At 41.0% G+C, this 22,315-nt stretch overlaps 1 protein-coding gene and 1 long non-coding RNA gene across 2 annotated transcripts in view; one reads left to right on the top strand and one right to left on the bottom strand.

The window, feature by feature from the left end:
* The window catches only part of ZRANB3 (zinc finger RANBP2-type containing 3), a 317,797-nt gene extending 295,765 nt beyond the window's left edge, over positions 1-22,032 (top strand). The window contains exons 15-21 of the mRNA XM_086715199.1: positions 2,068-2,159; positions 5,340-5,441; positions 6,623-6,765; positions 14,893-15,003; positions 16,087-16,489; positions 19,819-19,950; positions 21,717-22,032. Of these exons, the coding sequence (XP_086571325.1) occupies positions 2,068-2,159; positions 5,340-5,441; positions 6,623-6,765; positions 14,893-15,003; positions 16,087-16,489; positions 19,819-19,827 (860 nt within the window). The 3' untranslated portion in view covers positions 19,828-19,950; positions 21,717-22,032. The remainder of the gene's footprint in view (positions 1-2,067; positions 2,160-5,339; positions 5,442-6,622; positions 6,766-14,892; positions 15,004-16,086; positions 16,490-19,818; positions 19,951-21,716) is intronic.
* Positions 13,587-21,721, bottom strand: LOC147578436 (uncharacterized). The gene is made up of 3 exons (XR_015254124.1): positions 19,971-21,721; positions 15,193-16,701; positions 13,587-14,996 (listed from the first exon to the last, which is right to left on the bottom strand). It is a non-coding gene; the product is annotated as an uncharacterized LOC147578436 (long non-coding RNA).
* Positions 22,033-22,315: the final 283 nt, after the last annotated feature.

The following is a 22,315-nucleotide window of genomic DNA, read 5'->3' as shown; positions in this document are numbered from 1 at the left end:
GCTGAGAATTTCATACAAGCAATAAGCTTCACATCTCCCTGCTAACATGGATTTCCATGAAAAACAAACAGAAGAAAAAGGAGGCACACTATGTTAAAGTGTTCATTCAATCCACATAAGCTCTTAGAACTGGAGTGGTATGTGCTTTGCGGGGACTGAGGTTTTGTTCTAACTGGAACTCCAGGGATCTGGAAGGATGGCTGGGTCTTCACAAGATGTGTCCTCTGTAGTCCCAAGCCATTAAATTACATTTCAGGGAAACAATGAAAAGAGAAAGACGTTCCCCCATGTAGCCTCTGGTTACCAAGAATATCAGCTGATTCAGAATCAATCCTCTAATACTTTTTATCAAAGAATGACTTCTGATCTTTAAACATGAATGCATTAGCCATGGTTCTTCAAAAGATCTGAAGGCAGTGATTATACATTGCACTTGTTTTATGTACATTAAGAAAGAAAATCTAATTAACTATGACTTAATATCTTAATGATAGCCCAGACCAGGTCATAGCTCCCTCCGTTGCTTTGCTATTTCTTTCATTTGCCCTGAGGGATGTGGCGGTTTCTCCTGCCTTCATTTGCTGTGCTTGGCAGGTGATAGGCAGCCCTTTTGCACATCGCAGTATCCAGATGTGAGAGAGTGCCCGCTATCTACAGGGATCTCCTTTTCTGAAGTCCCATAAAGCACTGGCTTACTCATTTGCAAGAATATAAAAAATGTTGGCTGTTCCTCCAGTGATACATATTTACTTCCTTAAATATCAAATTTATTCTCTCCTACTTTATATCTAAAATTTTTTTCATATACATGATAGCTTCTCATTTCAATACCAAATCAGAGAGAAGCATTTTGAAAACCTTTTAGAAGTAATTAAACTCAACTCATGTAGTAACAACAAGGCACTTGACTCGAGCGTGGTGTTGAAGTAACAACACCACAGTAGTCACGACTAAGCCCATGCGTGCTTGGGCCTTGCCAGCTACTTCACATCTGCCACCTGGCCAGCAATGATTGTAAAATGCCACACTTATTGGCCTGTAAGATGTGCCAGTTTCAGAGATGTTAATGTGTGGGAAGAATGGACATTTTTGAATTCATGAAATACAGGAATACTCCAAGTTTGTAAAGTAACCAGTGCCTTGAGTAGAAAAATTAAAATATGATGACATTGCCAAGCAGAATGACAAAGCATAGACTTCCAGATCTGGGGAAACACTTTAAAAGGTCACTGAGGGAAAAATAAAATAAAATTAATGATAATAATAATAATAATAATAATAATAAAAGTCATTTAGGAACTGTGGCAGAGGTTAAGGGCACAGGCTCCGTAGCCACATGACTGGCCGTAAGTCCTCTTACTGGCGGTATGACCTTGGGCAAGTTAATGTGCCTCAGTTTTCTCCTCTGTAAAATGCACTATTTATTTCTGAGAGGTGTTAAGATATATAGTTAGAACAATGCCTGGCACATTGTAAGGACTTGATAAGTGTTAACTATAATTATTTAGATCCATTTTGATAACCCTGTTCTACAGAATATATTGGTCAGTGAGACCCAGAAGTGATAAATAAAAGGAGATTATCAGAAAAAGAGTTCATGCACATTCATCTTCTTTTGTGAATGTGAAGCACCGGGCCGTAGAGAATCTGGCATGCAGGTGGCCTCTCACAAAGCTGAATTGCTGTCAAACCAAAATGGTGCTCCTTCTGTCTCAAAACCGCTCTAGCAAAATGTCTAGATTCTAGACTTCTTAAGACTAATAACAACTTTTGGTGGCAGGAAATTCTCCCTCATACCTAACTCCTGTCTTCTCAGCTAATTGTGGATTTGTTTCTCTCTTGTGGGGTCATTAGCAAAAGTACAAAGCAACTGGTTCCCATATAGGCCAGTATGGTCTTAGATGGCCTATCATGGTATTTTTATTTCAAGCCCAGACATGTGTCCTTTGTGAAATATGATGATATATTTTATATAGCTCTTCCATTCTAACCCACAGAAGATTAAAATAAACTATTTTGGATAGAGAGGAGGTAAGCCTTCAGGTTCTTTTTTATCTTCTTTATTAGAACAGTTGAAGATCCCAGACAGTTTGCCAGTGTACGATACCTTAATGTTCTGTGCAAGTAAGAATACTGACCGGATTCACCTCTATACTAAGGTAAGCATCATGGGGATTCTACAGCTTAAAACGTACAGAAGCCTTCCTTTTTTTCATTTTTCAGTGGATATATTTACTGTTATTAACAATGAGATAGGCATCGAGTTCTTTTCCTCCTTAAAGCTAATTCGAAAATTTCTTTGTTAAATCTAAAAACAGTGAAAGGCAAAACAGCATAGTAGTTAAAAGCACAGACTTCAGGGCTGAATTGCCTCAAATCACATCTGTTACTGAGTATGGGATCTTGAACACATTACTTAACTACTCTGTGCCTCAGTTTTTGCAACTGGAAAACATGGAAAGGAGTTGTTACAAGGGTAACATAAGCTAATTCCTATAAATCACTTAGCGCTGTGCCTAGCCATAAGGAACTCTCAGTAAGAGTTAGCTGCTAGGTTTGGTACACACACACACACGCACGCACGCACGCACACCACATCTACACAAGGGCATACTATGCAGCCATAAAAAAGAATGAGATCTTGCCATTTGCAATAACATGGATGGACCTAGAGCATGTAATGCTAAGTGAAGTAAGTCAGAGAAAGAGATACCGCATGATTTCACTTACATGTGGAATCTTAAAAAACAAAACAAAGGAAAAAACAAAGCAAAAACAGACCCATAAATCAGAGAACAAACTGGTGGTTGCCTGAGGGGAGAGGGATGGGGGATGGGCAAAGCGGGTGAAGGGGACTGGGAGGTACAGGCTTCCAGCTATGGAATGAATAAGTCACAGGGATGGAAGGTACAGCACAGGGATATAGTCACTATGACTGTAGTGATAGTGCTGTGTGGTGACAGACACTAGCTGCACTTGTGGTGAACACAGCATACTAGATCTTAGCCAAAAGGGCAGGAAGTGATTGGTGAGCACAGCATGATGTATAGACTTGTCAAATCACCATGTTGCACACCTGAAATTGATGTAACATCGTGTGTCAACTATACTTCAAAAGAGACAAAGTTCTGTCCTTCACAAATCGTTTGTAGCAGCAGCAGCATCTTTGCAGAAGCCGGGCTCTGCCCATCTATGTTGAGTAGATTCTAGGAAGCTTTAAAAATATGATTGCTCTGATTCATGCCATGCCCTAGGTTAGTGGTTCTCAAGCTTTTCAGTCTCAGGACCTCTTTGTACTTTTAAAAGTTGTCAAGAACCCCAAGGAGCTTTTGTTTATGTGGGTTATATCCATTGACATTTACTACACTTGAAATTAGAGTGGAAACACTTAAAATATTTATTAATTAAGGGTAGTAATAATAAACCCATTATTGATATTCATGTCAATAGCTTATTTTTATGAAACATCATTATATTTTCTGAAACAAAGATAACATTTAGTGAGGAGAGTTGGCATTGTTTTACATTTTTAGCAGTTTCTCTAGGGTCTTAATAGAAGACATTGGGATTCTCATCTCTGCCTATCCTGGGGAAACTTCACCATACATTTGTGACAGAATGGGGGTGAAAAGGGCAAATATTGTTTTACTGTTCTTATGAAGACAGTTTGCCTTTGTGGATACCCTGAAGTGATCTCAGGGTCCCTGTGAGAATCTTTGGCTTAGGTAAACTAGTGTGAGTATTTGAGGAAATACTTGCTGAGATTATGAATACTTCCGTTTGGTCTACAATATCAAATTTCTAACCATTTAAGTATAATAAAATAATAGTTGTACCTTTCTCAATTCATGGGCCAGCCTATCAAAAGAATGCCTTTTTCAAGATTACTTAGGTAACAGGTTTTATACTAAACCCAATAGATATACAGAGATGGCAGGCCGTGTAACAATCTCCAGTGCTAAGTAATAATTAGAAGGGATTGCTAGAATATTAGGAGATGAGTAGGATCGTGAATGCCAGAAGCCTCATGCAACCTCTGTCGTGGGACCACAGCCAAGAGAGAGACACCAGGAATGAAGCCAGGGAGTGAATAGGGCTCCTCTTTAAGGCTTGGACCCCTGCCCACCATGTGGAACCTCTGAGCGTGGAGGGAGCACCTAAGCACCCCCTGCTCCTCTGGAGGCAAGTCCCAGTGACTGAGGCCCCTTCGCCCCGGTGTGGGGAGAGCTCCCGGCCATGCTTCTCAGACCATCACACGAGGATAACACAGAACTGGTCCCCAGAAGGGATGGAAGGTCAAGAAACCAAAAGGCAGACACCAGGCAGAATAAAACACTGGAATTCAGAAGCCCTTAAACTCCTTAAACTTTCTGTTCTGTACAGTGGAAACTCTGCATCATGGATCACCTGATCAGTGTTTTTCCCCTCTTTGGGTGGAGACAGGAGAGAAACTGCAAAGTCCTGCAGTGACAGCCTCGCTGACCTTCTTCTGTCTCCAGCACCCACCCTGTGTCACATGGGCCACCTCACCTTTTGACATCTCTCTTAATAGTCTCGAGTGCATGTTTATGACTGTGCTACATGCCTATATGTCCCTTTACCATAAAATATTATTCAAGTAATCTTCTAAACATGAGACACTAAGCAGAGGGAACATTAACAGGTCTTTTCACAGCTATAAGGTGAGCTGAGGTGAATCTGGAGGTAGGAATCTGGATTAAAACCCTAGCGCACTACCTAAAAGCACACCTCTTAAAAGGAAGATCAGTAACGGATGTTTAGCATCCTATGTTGTAGTAACAGCATCCCTCTACAGAGCTGTGGGTTTTGGCCAGAACCCCAAGTTTAATTCAGAGTTCAGAGTTACCATTACATGTCTAAACTTTGAATCAGTGTGTTAAGTACTTTTTGTGTGTTTTTCCCAAAGTGATTGTGGAAACTATAACTTTCTTTTTAGCTGAGAGAATTGGAATAGGAGTTGAGCTGTTGTTGATACAATAGATTTTCATATGCAGGGGTTTTTCTTCCCCTTTTTAAAAGAAATACTCATGTTTAAACCTCATGTTTAACTGACTAAGCCCTCTTCATGGTATTTTTTACCCTTAGAGAGAAAGCAGTGGAGGCATTCAGAGGGCACTGGAGAGCCCGGCCCTTCTCTCCACTCAGCATGCTTGTGGGGAGCTGTGTGTGGGTGGAATCTTGTCAGAATGCGCCCCCCCCCCAGTTTATCTTTTAGGAGACAGGGAATATTGTGCCATCATATAATTCTTTACTTTTAAAATAATCAGCAGTGCCTACAGACAAAATGGACTAATCATGCCTTCCTAATCTATAATCAGGATGGAAACCAGATGAACTGTAACTTCATTCCTTTGGATATAAAATTAGACCTTTGGGAAGATTTACCAGCAAGCTTTCAGCTGAAACACAATCGCTCCCTGGTAAGAATAGTCCTCTGCATTTGTTTTCAGTTAAAATGTATTGAGTACTATAAGACCATTCTGAGTTTCACGAAAGCACCTTGTGGCCTGTTGCAGAGCCAGATCACACTGGGCACGTTGTCATGGGTCCAGGCACTGCCTCTGAATTACCTTGGTGCTAAGAAGAAATGTGAAATCGGTTTCCTGAGTGAGCGATCACACCTAGGCTTGCTGTTTCTGTGGATAGAGTCATCCTCACATTGTTGGATTTCTCCTTCACAGGATTAGCAACCGTTATATATCTATATCTGACAGAGTCTCCGTTTATCTCTGACAGTTCTAACAATGACAAATTCTGAGAGCAGGGTTGGTGCCGTGGTGGGTGACTCCTGCTTCGTCAGAAGCACCAGCATACAGCTGTAAGTCAAGCACCTGCTCAGGAGGCCTTAATTCTGATCTGTGGCCGATTTATCTTCAGTGCTTGGAAGGATCAGCATGTGCAGGGGCTGACAGCATGCAGTGTGCCACTTTTTAGGAGAAAATAGTGATTCTGTGTTTGCCCTTTGAGTGGAAATCAAACATTCCCTGTGGGTCCACTGCACTTGACTTAAAGGAAAAGGTAGCAGTGAGTTATTTTCTTTGGTATCATTTCATCCTGGTTCTCAGATTCACAAAAAGTGGCCAGTTACATATAAATGACTAATAAGTAAGATTAATAGTGACCCTGGTAAAAAATGTTCCAGATTTATTGGTGGCTGTTTTCCTGTAATAACTTAGGTAGTTGGGTAACAAGGCAGTTCTCAGATGTTGCACTGAAACCTGCCACCGCTGTAAGACCCCCGCTCCCACGACCAGCTCTGCCTCGGCCACTGCTAGATTTGTGCTTCTGACAGCCGGGCCCCTTTCGGTCGCACTGGGCACATTATTGCCGTTGGTCCCTATGTGCATTAAGGACATACGCTGGGGCATCCTGAAATGTGTCTTTAGGGAGCCTTTGGGTTGAAAGAGAACTGGCCATCAGTATTTTACAATAAAGATAGGAAGACGGCATCAATCTGAAGAAAGCCTTAAATTGTGACATTCAGAAGCCTATTTGGAGGATATAATAAAACCTCAGTTTTCTAATGTTATAAGTGGCTTTACTTTCAAAGGAAGATGCCTGGTGAGCCATTAGAGCTTTTCATTATCTCATTTTCTGCCAGATTTTGAGGTTTGTTCGAGAATGGAGTAGTCTGACTGCCATGAAGCAAAAGATAATCAGGAAAAGTGGGCAGCTGTTCTGTAGCCCAATTCTTGCTTTGGAGGAGATCACAAAGCAACAAACCAAACAAAACAGTACTAAAAGGTATGCGTTGTCTTTTTTATTTTGTATTATATTATTTTGTCACGGTTACTTCTACAGGGGGGTCTGACACATTTTATGTAACCACTCATGAAATCCTGATGAGTTAAGAGAAAATTATACGTAAAACAGTAGCTTATTTTATAGGAATAGAATTAGATGTTTTGTGAATCTGATCAAATCTGCTCAAAAAGATCAGGTTTGTAGGATATTGGTCACCATGAGTCCCACTCATCAGGAGAGAGGCCAGAGTCACAGGCCAGTGTGTCCTGTGGCCCATTAAGCCTGGGACACTATTGAACAACAGAAAGACATCCCCTGGCAGAAGAGGGCACTGGTCTGGGTGCCGTGCGGCAGGGAAGCTGCTTCTGGTTGACGCACCCCCGCCCAAAGGGGGGTGGGGGGCAAAGTAAAAGGAAAGGTTTAGTGTCTCATGTCTGTGTAATTATTTTGCCCTTTATCATTACAGGTTTCTTTCTAATCTCTGTACACTTACTTTCTTGGCATCAGAATCCTCTCTGCCCCACTCAGGTATCGCCTTGTGTGAGCTCAGTCCCCACCACCTGTAGACTCTTCCCTCGGTGTGGAGGAATGATTCTCGGTCAAGGGTTCTGTTGCCCAGCTCCCGCGTGGGAAGAGATCTCAGAGCCCCTCACCAAGCAGCCACATGGCAGAAGCCCCTGTAGCTCTTGCCATCTCCATACACCTATAATCTGCCTTCATCTTCACATCCCGTCAGTTACCGTCTATAGCCTTTTCTATGCACACAGGTGAAAAACATCCATCCATGATATGTGAGAGGATGCAGTTAGTCAAACAACTTGTAACTCTATACAGTGAAAACTCTCTTCAGCTGTTTCCAAATGTGGCCTATGGTATATTCATAGGTGAGAATAAGGAGTGGTACTTGTGATAAATTATGAAGGGGAAAAATAAGTATAACAAAGGATGGAGACACAGCTATATGTAATTGCTGTTAGGACATAGAAAGTGTCTGCAAGGGTATCATAGAAACCCTTACCAGAGTTTTCTTTAAGAGAGTAGTTCTTAGCTGGGGGCAGTTTGACCCCCCAGGGTGGCAGTGTTAGGAAGCATTTTAGTTTGTTAGGATTAAGGGATACAAATGGGGAGAATCTAGAGGCTGGAGGCCTGGGACACTGCTAAGTAACCTACAGTGAACAGAACTGCACTTAAACAATTATCTGTTTCAAAATGTCATTAGTGCCCTTGTTGAGGGATCTTGCTCTAGACCATATGATAGGGGATTTGTGGAGATGATAGGGACTTTATGCCTGGATCACAAACTACTATGACTAAAAGCTAAGCAGGAACCATATATGAACAAATGAGATCAAGCGTAAAACCAGAAAAGGTTGAGGTAGGATGTAGAAGTATACCAAATCGAAAAGTGCATAACCCATTTAAAGTCATTGAAATTCAGATTAAAAAATAAAATGCTGCAGGGGCGCCTGGGGGTGCTCAGTCGTTTAAGTGTCCGACTTTGGCTCGGGTCATGATCTCGCATTTGGTGAGTTCGAGCCCCGCGTTGTCGGGCTCTGTGCTGACAGCTCAGAGCCTGGAGCCTGCTTCAGATTCTGTGTCTCCCTCTCTCTCTCTCTGGCCCTCCCCCCGTTCATGCTCTGTCTCTCTCTGTCTCAAAAATAAATAAACGTTAAAAAAATAATACAAGAAAAGAAAAGAAAAAAAAGAAAAGAAATGAAATAAAATAAAATAAAATAAAATAAAATAAAATAAAATAAAATGCTGTAAAGTCGATTAAGGTCCTTTGACTAGTTCGATTTGTCCATGAGCTGCCAGTTTCAGACTCACCTAAACTCTTCTGTACTGCTTAAATTGTTCCCACAAATGTGTATTACTTTATATAAAAAATACATTTAAAATACATGTGTGCATTGATAATATATACACACACATGCACACACCCCTCATACAGATACCCACTCAGTATGTAACAAAAAGCATGATGCCTGTTACTTTTCTCAGAACTTCTTGTGGTCCTCTCCATATTCTCATTGCCATAGCCACCATCTTAGTTGAAGTATTGGTCTTCTCTTTACATTACCATAGTTTCCTTCTTAACTGAATTTACAACCCACTCCAGCCATTTCTAGACATGTCGCATTGTTTCCTCCCCATCAGACATGGATGGCCACTTAAAGAACTACCTGAGAAAGCCAATCAGGTATAAAAGCAAAAGTCATGAAATCAATACAAACCAAAGTCAGACACATGGTATTATCTATAACATTTTATGTAGATGATACAGTAAAGTTAAAACTTGTGTTAAGCAGCATGGTCAGTAATCGGATTTGTGTTTTTTTTTTTTTTTCAACGTTTATTTATTTTTTTTGGGACAGAGAGAGACAGAGCATGAACGGGGGAGGGGCAGAGAGAGAGGGAGACACAGAATCAGAAACAGGCTCCAGGCTCCGAGCCATCAGCCCAGAGCCCGACGCGGGGCTCGAACTCATGGACCGCAAGATCGTGACCTGGCTGAAGTCGGACGCTTAACCGACTGCGCCACCCAGGCGCCCCCGGATTTGTGTTTTTAAGAGCTTGCTCTGGCAGCATTTGAGAGATGAGATCAGAAGAGCAGACTTGCAAGCTTCTGAGTGGCTCAGTCAGTTGAGCGTCCGACTTCGGCTTAGGTCATGATCTCATGGTTGGTGGTTTGAGCCCCACATCAGTTCTGTGCTGACAGCTCAGAGCCTGGAGCCTCTTCAGATTCTGTGTCTCCCTTTCTCTCTGCCCCTCCCCCACTTGCACTCTGCCTCTCAAAAATGAATAAACGTTTAAAAAAAAAAAAAAGAGCAGACCTGAGGAGCACCTAGGTGGCTCAGTCAGTTAAGCATCTGACTTCAGCTCAGGTCTTGATCCCATGATTCGTGAGTTTGAGCCCTGCATTGGGCTCTCTAATGTCAGCACAGAGCCTGGTTCAGATCCTGTCTTCTCTCTCTCCCTCTCTCTCTCTCTCTCTCTCTCTCTGTCTCTCAAAAATAAACTTTTTTTTCTTTTAAAGAGCAGGCTTGAAGTGGGGAGACAAGGTGCATTATTTTTTTATTGTTGCCTTAACAAATTACCACAAACTTAGCAGCTGAAAGCAACAGACATGTATTGTCTCACAGTCCTGTAAGTCAGAAATCTGAGATGGCTCTACTGGTTTCTCTGCTCTGGAATTTGTAAGACTGAATTCAAGGTGTTGCCTGGATGGACTCTTAACTGATAGTCTGGGAAGACTCCATTTCCATGTTCATTTGGGTTGTTGACAGAATTTAGTTCCTTGTGATTATATGACTTGGATTTTCTTGCTAGCTGGAAGAGGGGGGGCATCCTTAGCTTCTAGAGGCTTCTTTCTAGTTGTAACACATGGGTTCTACATCTCAAGGCCAGCAGTGGTATGTCAAATCCTTCTCATGCTTGGAATTGCTTCCTTTCTTAAGGTCAGCTGATGAGTAACCTTAATTATATCTGCAAAGTCCCTTTACAACATTACCTAGATGAGTGATGGACTGAATACCAGAGACAAGAATCCTAGAGAAAGGTTGTTAAAGATACCGTCTTCTACACAAGTTAAAAGACTACTATGGTAGAGCTAGGGGGAAAGATGAAGGCTTTTTTTTTAAGATTTTATTTTTAAGTAATCTCTACACCCAACATGGGGCTCAAACTTACAGTCCCGAGAGTTGCATTCTCTACTGACTGAGCCAGCCTGGCACCCCTGAACACTTTTATTAAGGCAGGAACAATGGGAATGGAGGAAGGAGGATGAAGAGAGGTGTTAAGAGGTAGATCTAGACACTTTGGTCACTGATCAGAGAGAGGAAGAGAGGGAAGACTTCAGGGAAATGGACTTCGCAGAGACATGAAAATGAAGCCTGTGCACCTGCAGAGGAGTGCACTTTGGACAAGCTTGCCGGTTCTTGTGGAGAACCCCGGCAAGTCTCAGTGACTTGGAGGAACTGTCTCTCTCTGAAAGCAAGTGTCAAAGATGGGGCTGCACAGCAGCACTGATTGGACATCTGTATGAGGAGCAGGTAGACACTGGATGCCTTGACCTCCCCCTGTCCTACCAGTTTACTTTCTAGAGAAACTGAACCAGAGACACACCAGCCTTGGAAACACCAAGCTTAGTGGAGATAAAGGGAGAGGCATTATATTGAAAACCGGCACTCCCCAGACCCCTTTCTTCACTTCCAGAATTCTAGGAGGCATATTTTACTTCCTAGCAGAAAATTAGATGATTCTTCTATGAAAAAATGGAATGGCCTTAGAATAAAGACAAATAGATACTGATTTTAAGCAGTGGCCATATCTCCAGCCAGATTATCCTGCATTGACTTCCACCAGTGCACAGGACCCGTCCAAGCTCAGAGTTTACACTTAGCTTTTGAATAGCTCAGTCTTAATTGTGAATGAAGCCAAGACCACCAGCCACTGCTTCTGAGTTCCCATTTGTCAGAGGTAGGCCTGCCTTTCTGGGAGCCCTGTTAGGTTTAGGATGCCACCTATTTATTTTGACCCCCAAAGCAGCTCAGCAACCCAGAACCCGGCACCGTTTTCACTGTTGAGGGCCACTTCCCAACATACTTCTGTTGCAAAACTTGCCATCCGCCACTGCCATCCCCATCTGGGAATTACTAATTAGTAGACAATGTTTGCCTTTCCCTGTTTTTCAAAACTGAGATTTACCATAATCCTTTTGAGAGGTGGTATACTTACATCAACTTCCTAGCAAACCTCAGTGGAAGATTAAATGTTGGTAACTCACAACCATGTTTGAAAAGCTGCCAACTTCCTGCTTTGGGGTTGATTGATCTATTTCTTGTGGTTTCCAGAATTTTGTGCTTAGACCTCTTGTAGGAAAGGTTATTTTTAGTTCTTGAATCTCTGAATAGATTTCTCAGCATCTTTTAAATTTACTGAATTAGGATTCTAAGCTTTTAAACATTGAATAATACCTGAGGCAAGGCTTAATATCCCCTTGCCCCTCAAAGCTAGGAAGTGTTTGAGTTCATTAGAATCCACTGAAATACTTTAGTGAAAGTGCTTTTGTCAAGAAGATAAAATAGTTGAAGAATTGGGGGATGGAGGAACCTGGGAAGTTTCAAAACCAAAAGGGCAAGTTAGAGAATTCTAAAAGAATTCACTTTCTTTTTTCTTTTGCTTTAAAAACAACACGCCAGTAGAAATGGAAATATATGAAAAGAGAGTCACTCTTACTTTTAATAGGAGAAATGTAAATTTAAAGCCAAAATGAGATAAATATCACCATTAGCAGAGATGTTTTTAATGGACATATTTGTTGGTGGGGTTTTGGGTTGATGGTGGGGTTTGGAGCTGATGGCCAAGAAAGAATTCTTGAAGACGTCTTTGATGCAAAAAAAGACTTTTGGTGGGGCTCCTGGGTGGCTCAGTCAGTTGAGCGTCCGACTTCGGCTCAGGTCATGATCTCGCGGTTTGTGGGTTCGAGCCCCGCATCGGACCTTGTGCTGACAGCTCAGAGCCTGGAGCCTGTTTCAGAATCTTTGTTCCCCTCTCTCTCCATCCCACCCCTGCTTATGCTCTGTCTCTCTCTGTCTTTCAAAAATGAATAAACATAAACAAAAATTAAAAAAAAAAAAAGACTTTTGGTGCAAAAAGGTGACAGGGCCTGTGGGCACAAAGAGCTGCACTGGGGTTGTAACGGGCAACTCATTATATACCCCCAGGTTGGGAAGGGGTTATAGACAATGTAAGACTCCAAGGAATTTTGGAGGCAAGGTTTCCAGGACCTGTAGGGGCGAACTGCAATTATGAAAATGCCATTTATTACTGTTTAGTAAAACCTCAGTCATGAGACCCTTCAGATGTATATCAGGGGCCATAAGCTTGGAGTATGATTGCCAGCGTATATCTTGGCGGAGTTGAGATAAAGGAAGTTTCCAAAGGAATTTTTGTATGTTAAAGTAGACTTACAGGATCCTGAGGGCAGGATAATGTTAGGCCTAGACTCCCTTTTGCCCCTAGCAAAGTGTCATCACTGAGGCAGCTGAGCCCCTAGAGGGACTCTGCCTATTTCAAGGACTTGTAGGCAGTAAGGGAATTTAATTTTTCATTTGGCTTTGTTTCCCACATTGCCATGGCAAGCACATAAACCCCTTGATCTAATATCACCCCTAATATCTTGAGGAGGGTGATATTAGAGCTTTTCTTGCAGTTTACTAAGTTATCCGTAAACTGAAGGAGACTCCTGTCCTGCATGACTGTGACCTCTGTCTGTCAACCATTTGCTCTTTCCTTTCCCCTTTCTTGGGCAGCCAGCAGTGTCCGAGGAACATCACACATATCCCACCAGGCGGGGGGTGGGGCATTGCTGTTAGTCTGTACTTTGCCCTCAGCTTGCCCCACACTCCCTCATCATTGTGCTAGTATAAGTGTGAGGAAACAGGCACTTTCCTGCATTGACAGTGGACTTGTATATTGGTTGGTACAAACCCAAAGGAGAGAGCAATGTGTCAAAATCTGTCCACATTTAAAGCACCCAAGACCTTTGACCCAGCAATTCTGCTTCTGAGAACTTATTCTACATGTATGTAATGTGTAGGGATATTATAACATTGTGATAACAGAGACTAGAACAACCTAAGTGCCATTAATCAGAAGTTGGTTAGACATATTATATTGTTTATTCAAATAATGCAGTAACATGCAGTCATCAAAGAAATAGGGCAACCCTGTGTACTGATATGGAAAGAGCTTGGAGATATATGTGTAGGCAAAAAAAGCAAGGTAAATGTTAGTGTGCTACCATTTGTTTTTAAAAGTAAAAAGCATAATGAGGACTGCTAATGAGTACAGGTTTCTTCTGGGGGTGATGAAATGTTCTGGAATTAGTGGTGCTGGTTGGACAACCTTGTAAGTATACTAAAATGAACTGAATTGTACACTTTAAAATGGTAACTTTTATGGTATGTGAGTTATATGTCAATAAAAATACAGAGATCATAAAAGGTATAACCTATGTGCAGAAAAAAAAAAATCTCTCCAAAAGAAATTGGTCATGGAGATAGCTTTGGGGGAGGAGATGGGACTGGAAGGTAAACTTACTCTTCACCATAAGCACCATTGCATGCCTTTTGAGTTTTGATATATGTGCAGGTATCATCTAGTCAAAACATTAATAGCTTATAAAAACAATAAAATCTGTTGATTTTTAAATCTACTTTAACATAAAAGCAAATTTCTAAGATTTTACCTAATATTGCGCCATTCCATTGTGATTTAACTTTTATTGTCAAGTTAGCAAACTAGGAAGTACTTGGAAATATGAAGAAATTCATGTTCAAACTAATTAAAAAGGAAAAAAAAGCTACAAAAGTGTAAACTACCAGAGAAAGTGGGCCATGCTAATTAGAAGGAATTAATTGGGTAATTGCATTTTACCTACTTAAATTCCCCCGTCACCTTTAATTGGAATAACTTTCCTCTTTACTTCCAGTCCCTAAATCATTGTGTGGTATTGATAGTGTTGTGTAATAAGGTTCTGAATCCCACATCAAGAGTGGCTTTATTTCAGTGGAAGATTCCATAAACTCTGTATGGCTGACAATAATGGAAACAACCTTGGGATTATAGAAGTTGTTATTGAACCTGGTTAACTAAAAAGAGAATCTCTTTACCCGAGTATGCTGATACACCATTATAAATGATTGAGGTGATTTGAGGGACCTTGAAGAAAAGGCCAAAAGGGAGGTAAAAATGCAGTGAGAGATTATCCGCACAGCTCAACAAGGTATTTACTCAAGGATGTCCGTTGTGCATGTATTTGATCACTTCTTATTCCTACACCCACTCCTCTTATCCCCTAAGTGAAAATTGGTCCAAAGGATATTGAGTGACTCTGAATGTCTTAGAAAAATAAAGCTTAAGAAACTAATTTGGAACAGAGGTGTCTTTCCGACACGTGGAGACCAATGTTAGGATAGAAAATTCTATGCCCTAATTTTAGTATTAGCACAATAAAGACCCCATCTTGCTTTCTCTCCTATTGCTTTTACAAAGAGTAATGTGATCATGAAATAGAGAAACTCAGAAGAGAGAGGAAATCTACTCACCATGTAATTGTTTTAGATACATCAGCAAAGAAGATGTTGCTGTAGCCTCACTGGACAAGGTCAAGAATGATGGGGGCCATGTTCGTCTGATCACAAAGGAGTCCAGGCCACAGGACCCTTCTACAAAGTAAGGTTTCATTGACTAATAGGACATAATAGTACCGTGTGTACTCCTTTAAATTTGTGTATGCATATTTGTAATAATACTTTACCCTGATGTGGCCACCTTACCGGTTAGAAAAAGCTTTCCCAATATTTCACAACAGGTAGCTTCTCCACCCTCGTAACAACCCTATGAGGAATAGGATGTCCTCACCTTAGAAATTAGAAGGATCCTGAGACCAGGTGGACCAAGTGACCTGCCCAAAGCCATTAGATGCTAGGAGACCCGAGGTCTAATCTGGGCTCCGCTTCCCAGTCATGAGCTTTTTCTATCACAAAGAGTTTTTCTTTTAACACTTCTAACAAACAGTCCTGAAAAAAAGGCAAGCAGCTGTTGTAATTCCATGTAGGACTTTTCAGCATAATTGAGTAATGTACCTTTTCCTTTTATCTTAACAAATTTTTAAAAATTATAATTAATAAATTGAGTGCATGTCCTGTGTCATTTCTAACTTTGAATCAAATCAAATAAGAGTTTACCTGGAGGAGGCACATATTTAGCAAGTCTAATGTTGATAGTTCCTGTCAACACCATTAGCTTCTTGGCTCTGTCACTTTACGGATATGACTGTTTCCGGTAGGCCCACAGGGGCTCCCCGAGAGTGTCGTGGAAGCCTTCATAATGGTCTCTGTGTCCTAGTGAGGTGTGTGGCCCAACACATGTAGAGTACAGTAGCCCCAACTCCAAGTGGGGTTTTACATTAGCCCGTCCTTTCCCAGATTGAAGAAGCATTTTTAACTTCTCATTTTCCAACTTCTCCAGATGTTTCAAAGTCTGGTTGTTTAACTTGAAGATATATAAACTCCCAAGAGAGGCAGCATATTTATATTCAAATGAATTTTTTTAACACATCATTCTTTCCTTCATTTGGCATGGAGCATCGAGTGCTGACTATGGCTGTTTCATTTCCACACTCAGTCACAGAATCCATGAGTCCTACATTTACTGGTTATCAGTATTGAAACTTTAAAGGCTGTTACATGAAGTAGTGACTATTTAGACGAGTGTACGTGTTCATTACTTAGTCAATGTTTTGTTCACTTCCAGAAAGTTCCTTGATGATGGAGTCTCTGTCCCATTTCTAAATCCCTGCATAGCCCAAGCTGATCTCGCTGTGAAGCCTTCTATATCCAAAGGCTATCTGCAAGCTGTGGATAATGCAGGAAATCCACTTTGCCTTCGCTGTCAGCAACCCACCTGCCAAACTAAGCAAGAGTGCAAAGTGAACGCTTGGGAGTCACGGTTTTGCTCTCTGAAATGTCAGGAAGAGTTTTGGATTCGATCTAATAACAATTACCTGCGAGCCAAAGTATTTGAAATTGAACACGGTGTATGTCAGCTATGTAACCTAAATGCACAAGAACTCTTTCTACGTCTGAGAGATGCTCCCAAAAGTCAGAGGAAGACTCTACTGGATATTACCTGGATCTCAAAGCTCCCATTAGAACAGGTAAATTATAATCCTTTGGCAGAGAGAAGGCAGCATTGTATTGAGTGATGAATATTGATTCATTTTCTTTTTTTCAACTTTATAATACAGCAGCTTTTGAAAATACGCACGCAAAAGTAGAGAGAATAATCAACCCATATACGCATTACCCACCTTGAACAGTTATCAACATTTTGCCTTCATCTGTCCCTCACCTCAGTTCTTTTTTTCTCCTGGAATTATTAAAAAAAAAATTTTTTTTAATGTTTGTATTTATTTTTGAGACAGAGACAGAGCATGAGCAGGGGAGGGGCAGAGAGAGAGAGACACAGAATCTGAAGCAGGCTCCAGGCTTTGAGCTGTCAGCACAGAGCCTGACGTGGGGCTCGAACCCACAAACTGCGAGTTCATGACCTGAGCCGAAGTCCGACGCTCAACCAACTGAGCCACCCAGGCGCTCCCCCCTTTTAAATTTTTTTTTAATGTTTATATTTATTTTTGAGACAGAGAGAGAAAGCATGAGCAGGGGAGGGGCAGAGAGAGTCTCCTGGACAACAAATTCCAGACAACATTTCATTTCCTCTTTTATTTTTTTTTTTAAGTGATCTCTGTGTCCATGGTGAGGCTTGAACTCATGACCCTGAGATCAAGTCACATGCTCTACTGACTGAGCTAGCCAGGTGCCCCTCATTTCCTCTTTAAATCCTTTCATTATGTATCTCCCACAAAGACTTTCTCCCTCCCTCCTTCTTTCTTTCTGTCTGTCTTAAATATAATCCCATACCTGGGTACCTGGGTGCTCAGTCGGTTGAGTGTCTGACTCTTGATTTCAGCTCAGGTTATGGTCCCGGGGTCGTGGGACCAAGCCCCACATCGGGTTTTGTGCTGAGCATGGAGCCTGCTTGGGATTCATTCATTCATTCTCTCTCTTTCTCTCTCTCTGTCTCTGTCTCTGTCTCTCTCCACCACCCCCCCCCCCCCCACCGCTGCCCCCTCCTGCCTCTTCCCTGATCATACTCTCAATAAATTCATACATAAATTTTAAAAATTCCCATACCCCACTACCCATTATTACACCAACAGTTATGATTCCTTCATTTTAAGTCCAGGCTTGGTTTCCCAGATTGTCTCAAAAATGTCTTTTTGCAGTTGCTTTGTTCAAATTAGGATCAAAATATGACCCACACATTGTATTTGTTCATTATGCCTCTTATGCTCCATTTAATCTATATCACCCCATCCCATTTTTACACCATTGATTGTTCAAGAAACTGGATCATTTGCCTGTAGGATTTCCTACATTATGGGTTTGTCTTCCTGTATCCTCATGGTATTATTTGACATGTTTCTCTATCCCCCTGATTCCAGAATTATAGTTATAAGATATAGCAGCTTAATTAGATTCTGATTAAATTATACTGGGGAGAGATCTTAACAGAGGATACATTCCATGGAGAAGTACCTATGGTCTGGTTGTCACTTTTCATGATGTTAGTATTGAATGACCAGGGGCAAACAGATAGCCCCCAAAATATAGTTCATTACAATGAGAAGAAAACATTTATGTTCATTCCACTGTAAAATGTAATTTTAGCAGAACAGTTTATGAAAAAAATATTCTTAGAAAACAATCATCAATATTCACTTTTATTTCCAAATCTCAGCTGGTTTCTAATGTGATCTAATCAGCCCTAAGTTTCAAACTAGAGCAAAATGTGTAATTTTGTAGTGTGCTTAATTTTAAAAAATCACTCCTGAGCCATTCTGTGCCCACTAAAATATTGGATAAATTTCTGCCAGTTGGTCAAATCACACATTTTTATTTATTTTGTATCACCAAATTATGACAGAATTAATTAATTAAGCATTTCTGCAAAAATGAATTACCATGACTTTGAGAGCTAGGGAATTACTTCCTTCATGATACCCCGAGTTCCTGAAATATCCTTTTGTCTAATTGGTGAGGCACACACTGCACCCACCCCAGGGGTGTCAGCCAGACTGCAGTCACTGTCTGCTGCCTCAGAGTGGAGGCTTCCAGAAGACACACAATGAGAAGACTCAGGACATCTTGAAAACAGCCTGTCCGGGACTGTGGAAGTAACATAGTCTACTTCTAAAACAAAAGTGCTCCCAGGCGCAGCAGCACCATAGGGTTCATACTGGGGAGGGCCAGTCAGAGAGGGAGTGATTGTTTTAAGAGTTCAGTCTAGGATGTTGAAGACTGACTCCAAGTGATTTGTTTGCCAGGGCATTACTAGGAGGAATACAGAACCACATCTGGATTCAAGAGTCTGTCAGAAGAGAGACTATTCAGAGTAAAAGAATTGGTTACAAAGAGCAGACAAAATGGATTTTTTTCCTAAGAATGAGTCATTTGCTTGATGCACAAGATGGCCATGTCTAACTGCTTCTAACAGTGCCGGCCTCTGCTAGACAGAGGTTACTGCTCCTGCTTGCTGCCTCTTGGGGCTCCTTTTGGGCTGGGCACTGGGGGTCAGTGTTCCTCTGCCTCCACATGTCAGACAAGCTTCCTTAAAAGTACTTGAGACATAGGTTCCCAGGGCCGGCAGCATGAAGCTGTTTTTAATGTTGTCCTTGTCCAAAACCATGGAAATAAAAACAATCTTTGCATTCATCTTTATCATATTTAAAAAACTGCAATTCTGTGAGCTGGTTTTCCTACCTCAGGTAGAATGTTAAAATACATCTTAATGTAGGTCATCACCAATAATATATAAAGTGTGTATGTGTGAGTTGGCCTAAATACTGCTGCTTTAAGTGGACATCTTAGTTTATTCCAGATATGCAAGTGATAGAGGTCTGTTGTAGAAACTTTGTCCCAGTCCATGTTAATTTTTAGAAGTTCCCAGATGAATGGCAAAAAGGTTCCGGGTGATAGCCATTAATATTAAACTCTCACTATGACAGGAACAAATGAACTTGGGTCAGTGATTAAACATTATGTGACTCAATAATATTCAGAAGTTTTTGATTTCCAATGTGTCCTTATTCTTTTCACAGTTTTGTTTTATTGACTATATAAACTAGCTCAAAGGTGCAGAAGCAAGTAATTTTTCCCAATCTGTCAGGAGTTGTGGTATTTTATACTTGTTTGTAATTTTTTCAAAATGGGTTAGGTAAGGGAAAAAGAACTTTTTCAGAAATGTATTTTATTGCTTTCAAATTGCTAACCTAGAGGCTTTTTCCTATTCACAATAAAAGCTATAAAAAGCCATCCTAATGTATTTTTCGCTGTGATTTTGCTGTGTAAACATGATTGCACAAGGCAAAACCAACCGTTCCCACAGTGTATGTTGAAAAGTGCTGATCTTCTGTTCTCATTGTAGCTTAATTAAATGATAAGAAACCCAGGAGAAGGGCATTTCTGGCAGGTGGACCACATCAAGCCCGTGTCCGGTGGTGGAGGACAGTGCTCCCTGGACAACCTGCAGACCCTCTGCACAGTCTGTCACAAAGAGGTAGGTGAAGCTCTGCACACCTGTTTGACTTCATCCTGGAACATCAAATGGAGAATCGGGTATACAGTCCTGTGGAAGGTCATATGGAGGAATCTGTATCCCTTGTCTGGGACCCGAGATGCACTTATCCCTTTCATCACCTGAGTTTCCTCTTGAGACCTATGTAGGTTCTCTGTCACAGATAGAAGCTTCTTCCCTTGTAATTCATTCTAGGACAGAAAATTGTCACCACTGCCTAGAAGAAAATAAATATAACTTAACACAGTCTCTAAGAGACCCAGACCATCAACCAAAAGTTTGGTGAATTGGGGCAGCAACATATATTTGCATTCGCAGCTAAGGATGTCCCGAAATGTCAGAGAACATTAATTAATTATCTCTAGGGCCAACCCAGCTCAACATGCAAACATTATACTCCTGGCCCAAGTGTAAAACCTGTTCACCTTGGCACCTCTCTGAGCAATTACCTGTTGCTTAAAACAGGAGGGAAAAATATAACAGTTGTATTTAATAACTAGGATGAATTTTTAACAGGCAGTCTAGCAAAAGGATCTGATTAAAATTTTCTTGGAAGCATACATTCCACATGCAACTTTGTACCCAACTTTTTTTCTAGTTATGGCAAGATTTAAGCATTTGCCCACATCCGTGGTGAGCATTCATAATGTCTGTCCTCCAAAAAGGCTAACATCACTCTGTTGGGTACATGTCTACTGAACTCGATTTAGCTGTGCCCATACTGGTGAACTTGGAAGTTCATTCTTCTGTTTACACACTGTTCTTTACATTTTGAGGTTGTTCCTTCAGATAGATTCTGAAATGTAAAATCACTGAGTCCAGTGTTTGGATATTTCTGAGACAGTAGGAATTTATTTCCAAGCTGTTTTCCAAAGGAGAGTGCTCCGTTTTGCTCCTCCCGCCCTGTTGGTGGAGGCAGTGCTCACGTAACTGCACTCGTCAGGGCGTACGTGGTGGGAAAAGAATGGTCTTGTGGACCAAAGACACCGATGTTTTTAAAAATGCTGATCAATTGTATTTACACTCCTGAAAACCGTTCAGATCCTTTGCCAGTGTTCATAATGTATAAGCACTTTCTTAGCTTTCTTTTAATATTTTAGATTCCTCCATTCCTTCACAAATATAATTTTTACATAAATAGGATCTTGTAAGCAGGGTTGTTTTATTTTCATCTCTTAACCCTTTCTTCTCTCCCCACCCCTTCCACCTGGATAACTTCACACATACTTGAGCCTCATCTGGGGGAAAAGTCATCGGATTTACTTCTCAGCTGTGAAAATTATTAGCTCATTCAAGAGTTATGCGATCACTTTTTTTAGATTCTCGTGAAAAATTTTATTTGTGGGAATAGCAGGAGAATCTAGTTCTGATCTACGTCATTTTGTTTTTCTGCACTGGCTTGGGGTTGGGAGTGGCTTCTGAGCCCATAGAATAGGAAACAGGCCTTGAATGACTGCACCGTGAGAAACTATAGGAGGCCTTCTAGATGGTCTCCCTTGGGTGAGGAGAACCAGGGCCTCCTGTAGTCCCCAAATGAGGTATTCACAGTCTCAATGGGGAGTAAAGCATCTGATCCTAAGTGAACCCAGGACCTTGGGGCACGTACCAGAGCTACTGCGGTCCTCTGCTAGTGCGTGTGTTGATAATGTAGATTCTTCCAGAATAACGAAATGCAAAGAATTTTTGAGTTTCTGAGGCCAGTACTTTTTTCCTAACAAGTGTACACTTGTATATTTTTTAACTTTTAGAGAACTGCCAGACAAGCTAAGGAAAGAAGCCAGGGGAGAAGACAATCTCTAGCATCAAAGCATGGATCAGATATCACAAGATTTTTGGTAAAGAAATGAAGTAGAAAAATTTTTCAATGGGTGACAAATGGTTTGCATGTGGAGGAATTTAACACGAAAAGTTTTGTCATGTTTCTCATTTAAAGAGTGAAAATTTTCAGAGCAAAACTCAAGAATTCAACTTTCCTTTTCATATTATATGCTTTTAGTGTTCGCTACCTTCTGAGAGTACTTAACACAAACTGAGATACAATAATAAATATTTCTGTGGCCTTGATTTCATGCAGACTCTCAATTATGTTTCAGGAAGGTTTTGTTAAGCTTTCATTTCCCCCTACAGTACTTTAATCATGGTATTATGTCTAGATTGTATTTGAAAAATATACTCTCAATTACTTGAAAAATGCTGCTGGATTAGTGTTGGCTCCGAACTGCTGTGTGTATAAATGGAACATTGGGAAACTGTAAGGGAAATTTCGGAAGCAGATCATTCAGGAATTCTGGGTCAAGCATGAGCATCCTGGTTAGCATGCAAGAGAGACCCTTGTTCACTACTGCCT

This window comes from Puma concolor, chromosome C1 (assembly GCF_028749965.1).
Source record: "Puma concolor isolate L17-30 chromosome C1, mPumCon1.1.hap2, whole genome shotgun sequence".
Classification (NCBI taxonomy): Eukaryota; Metazoa; Chordata; class Mammalia; order Carnivora; family Felidae; genus Puma; species Puma concolor.
The sequence above is the reverse complement of the archived record's forward strand: the minus strand, read 5'-3'. Positions and strand labels throughout refer to the sequence as shown.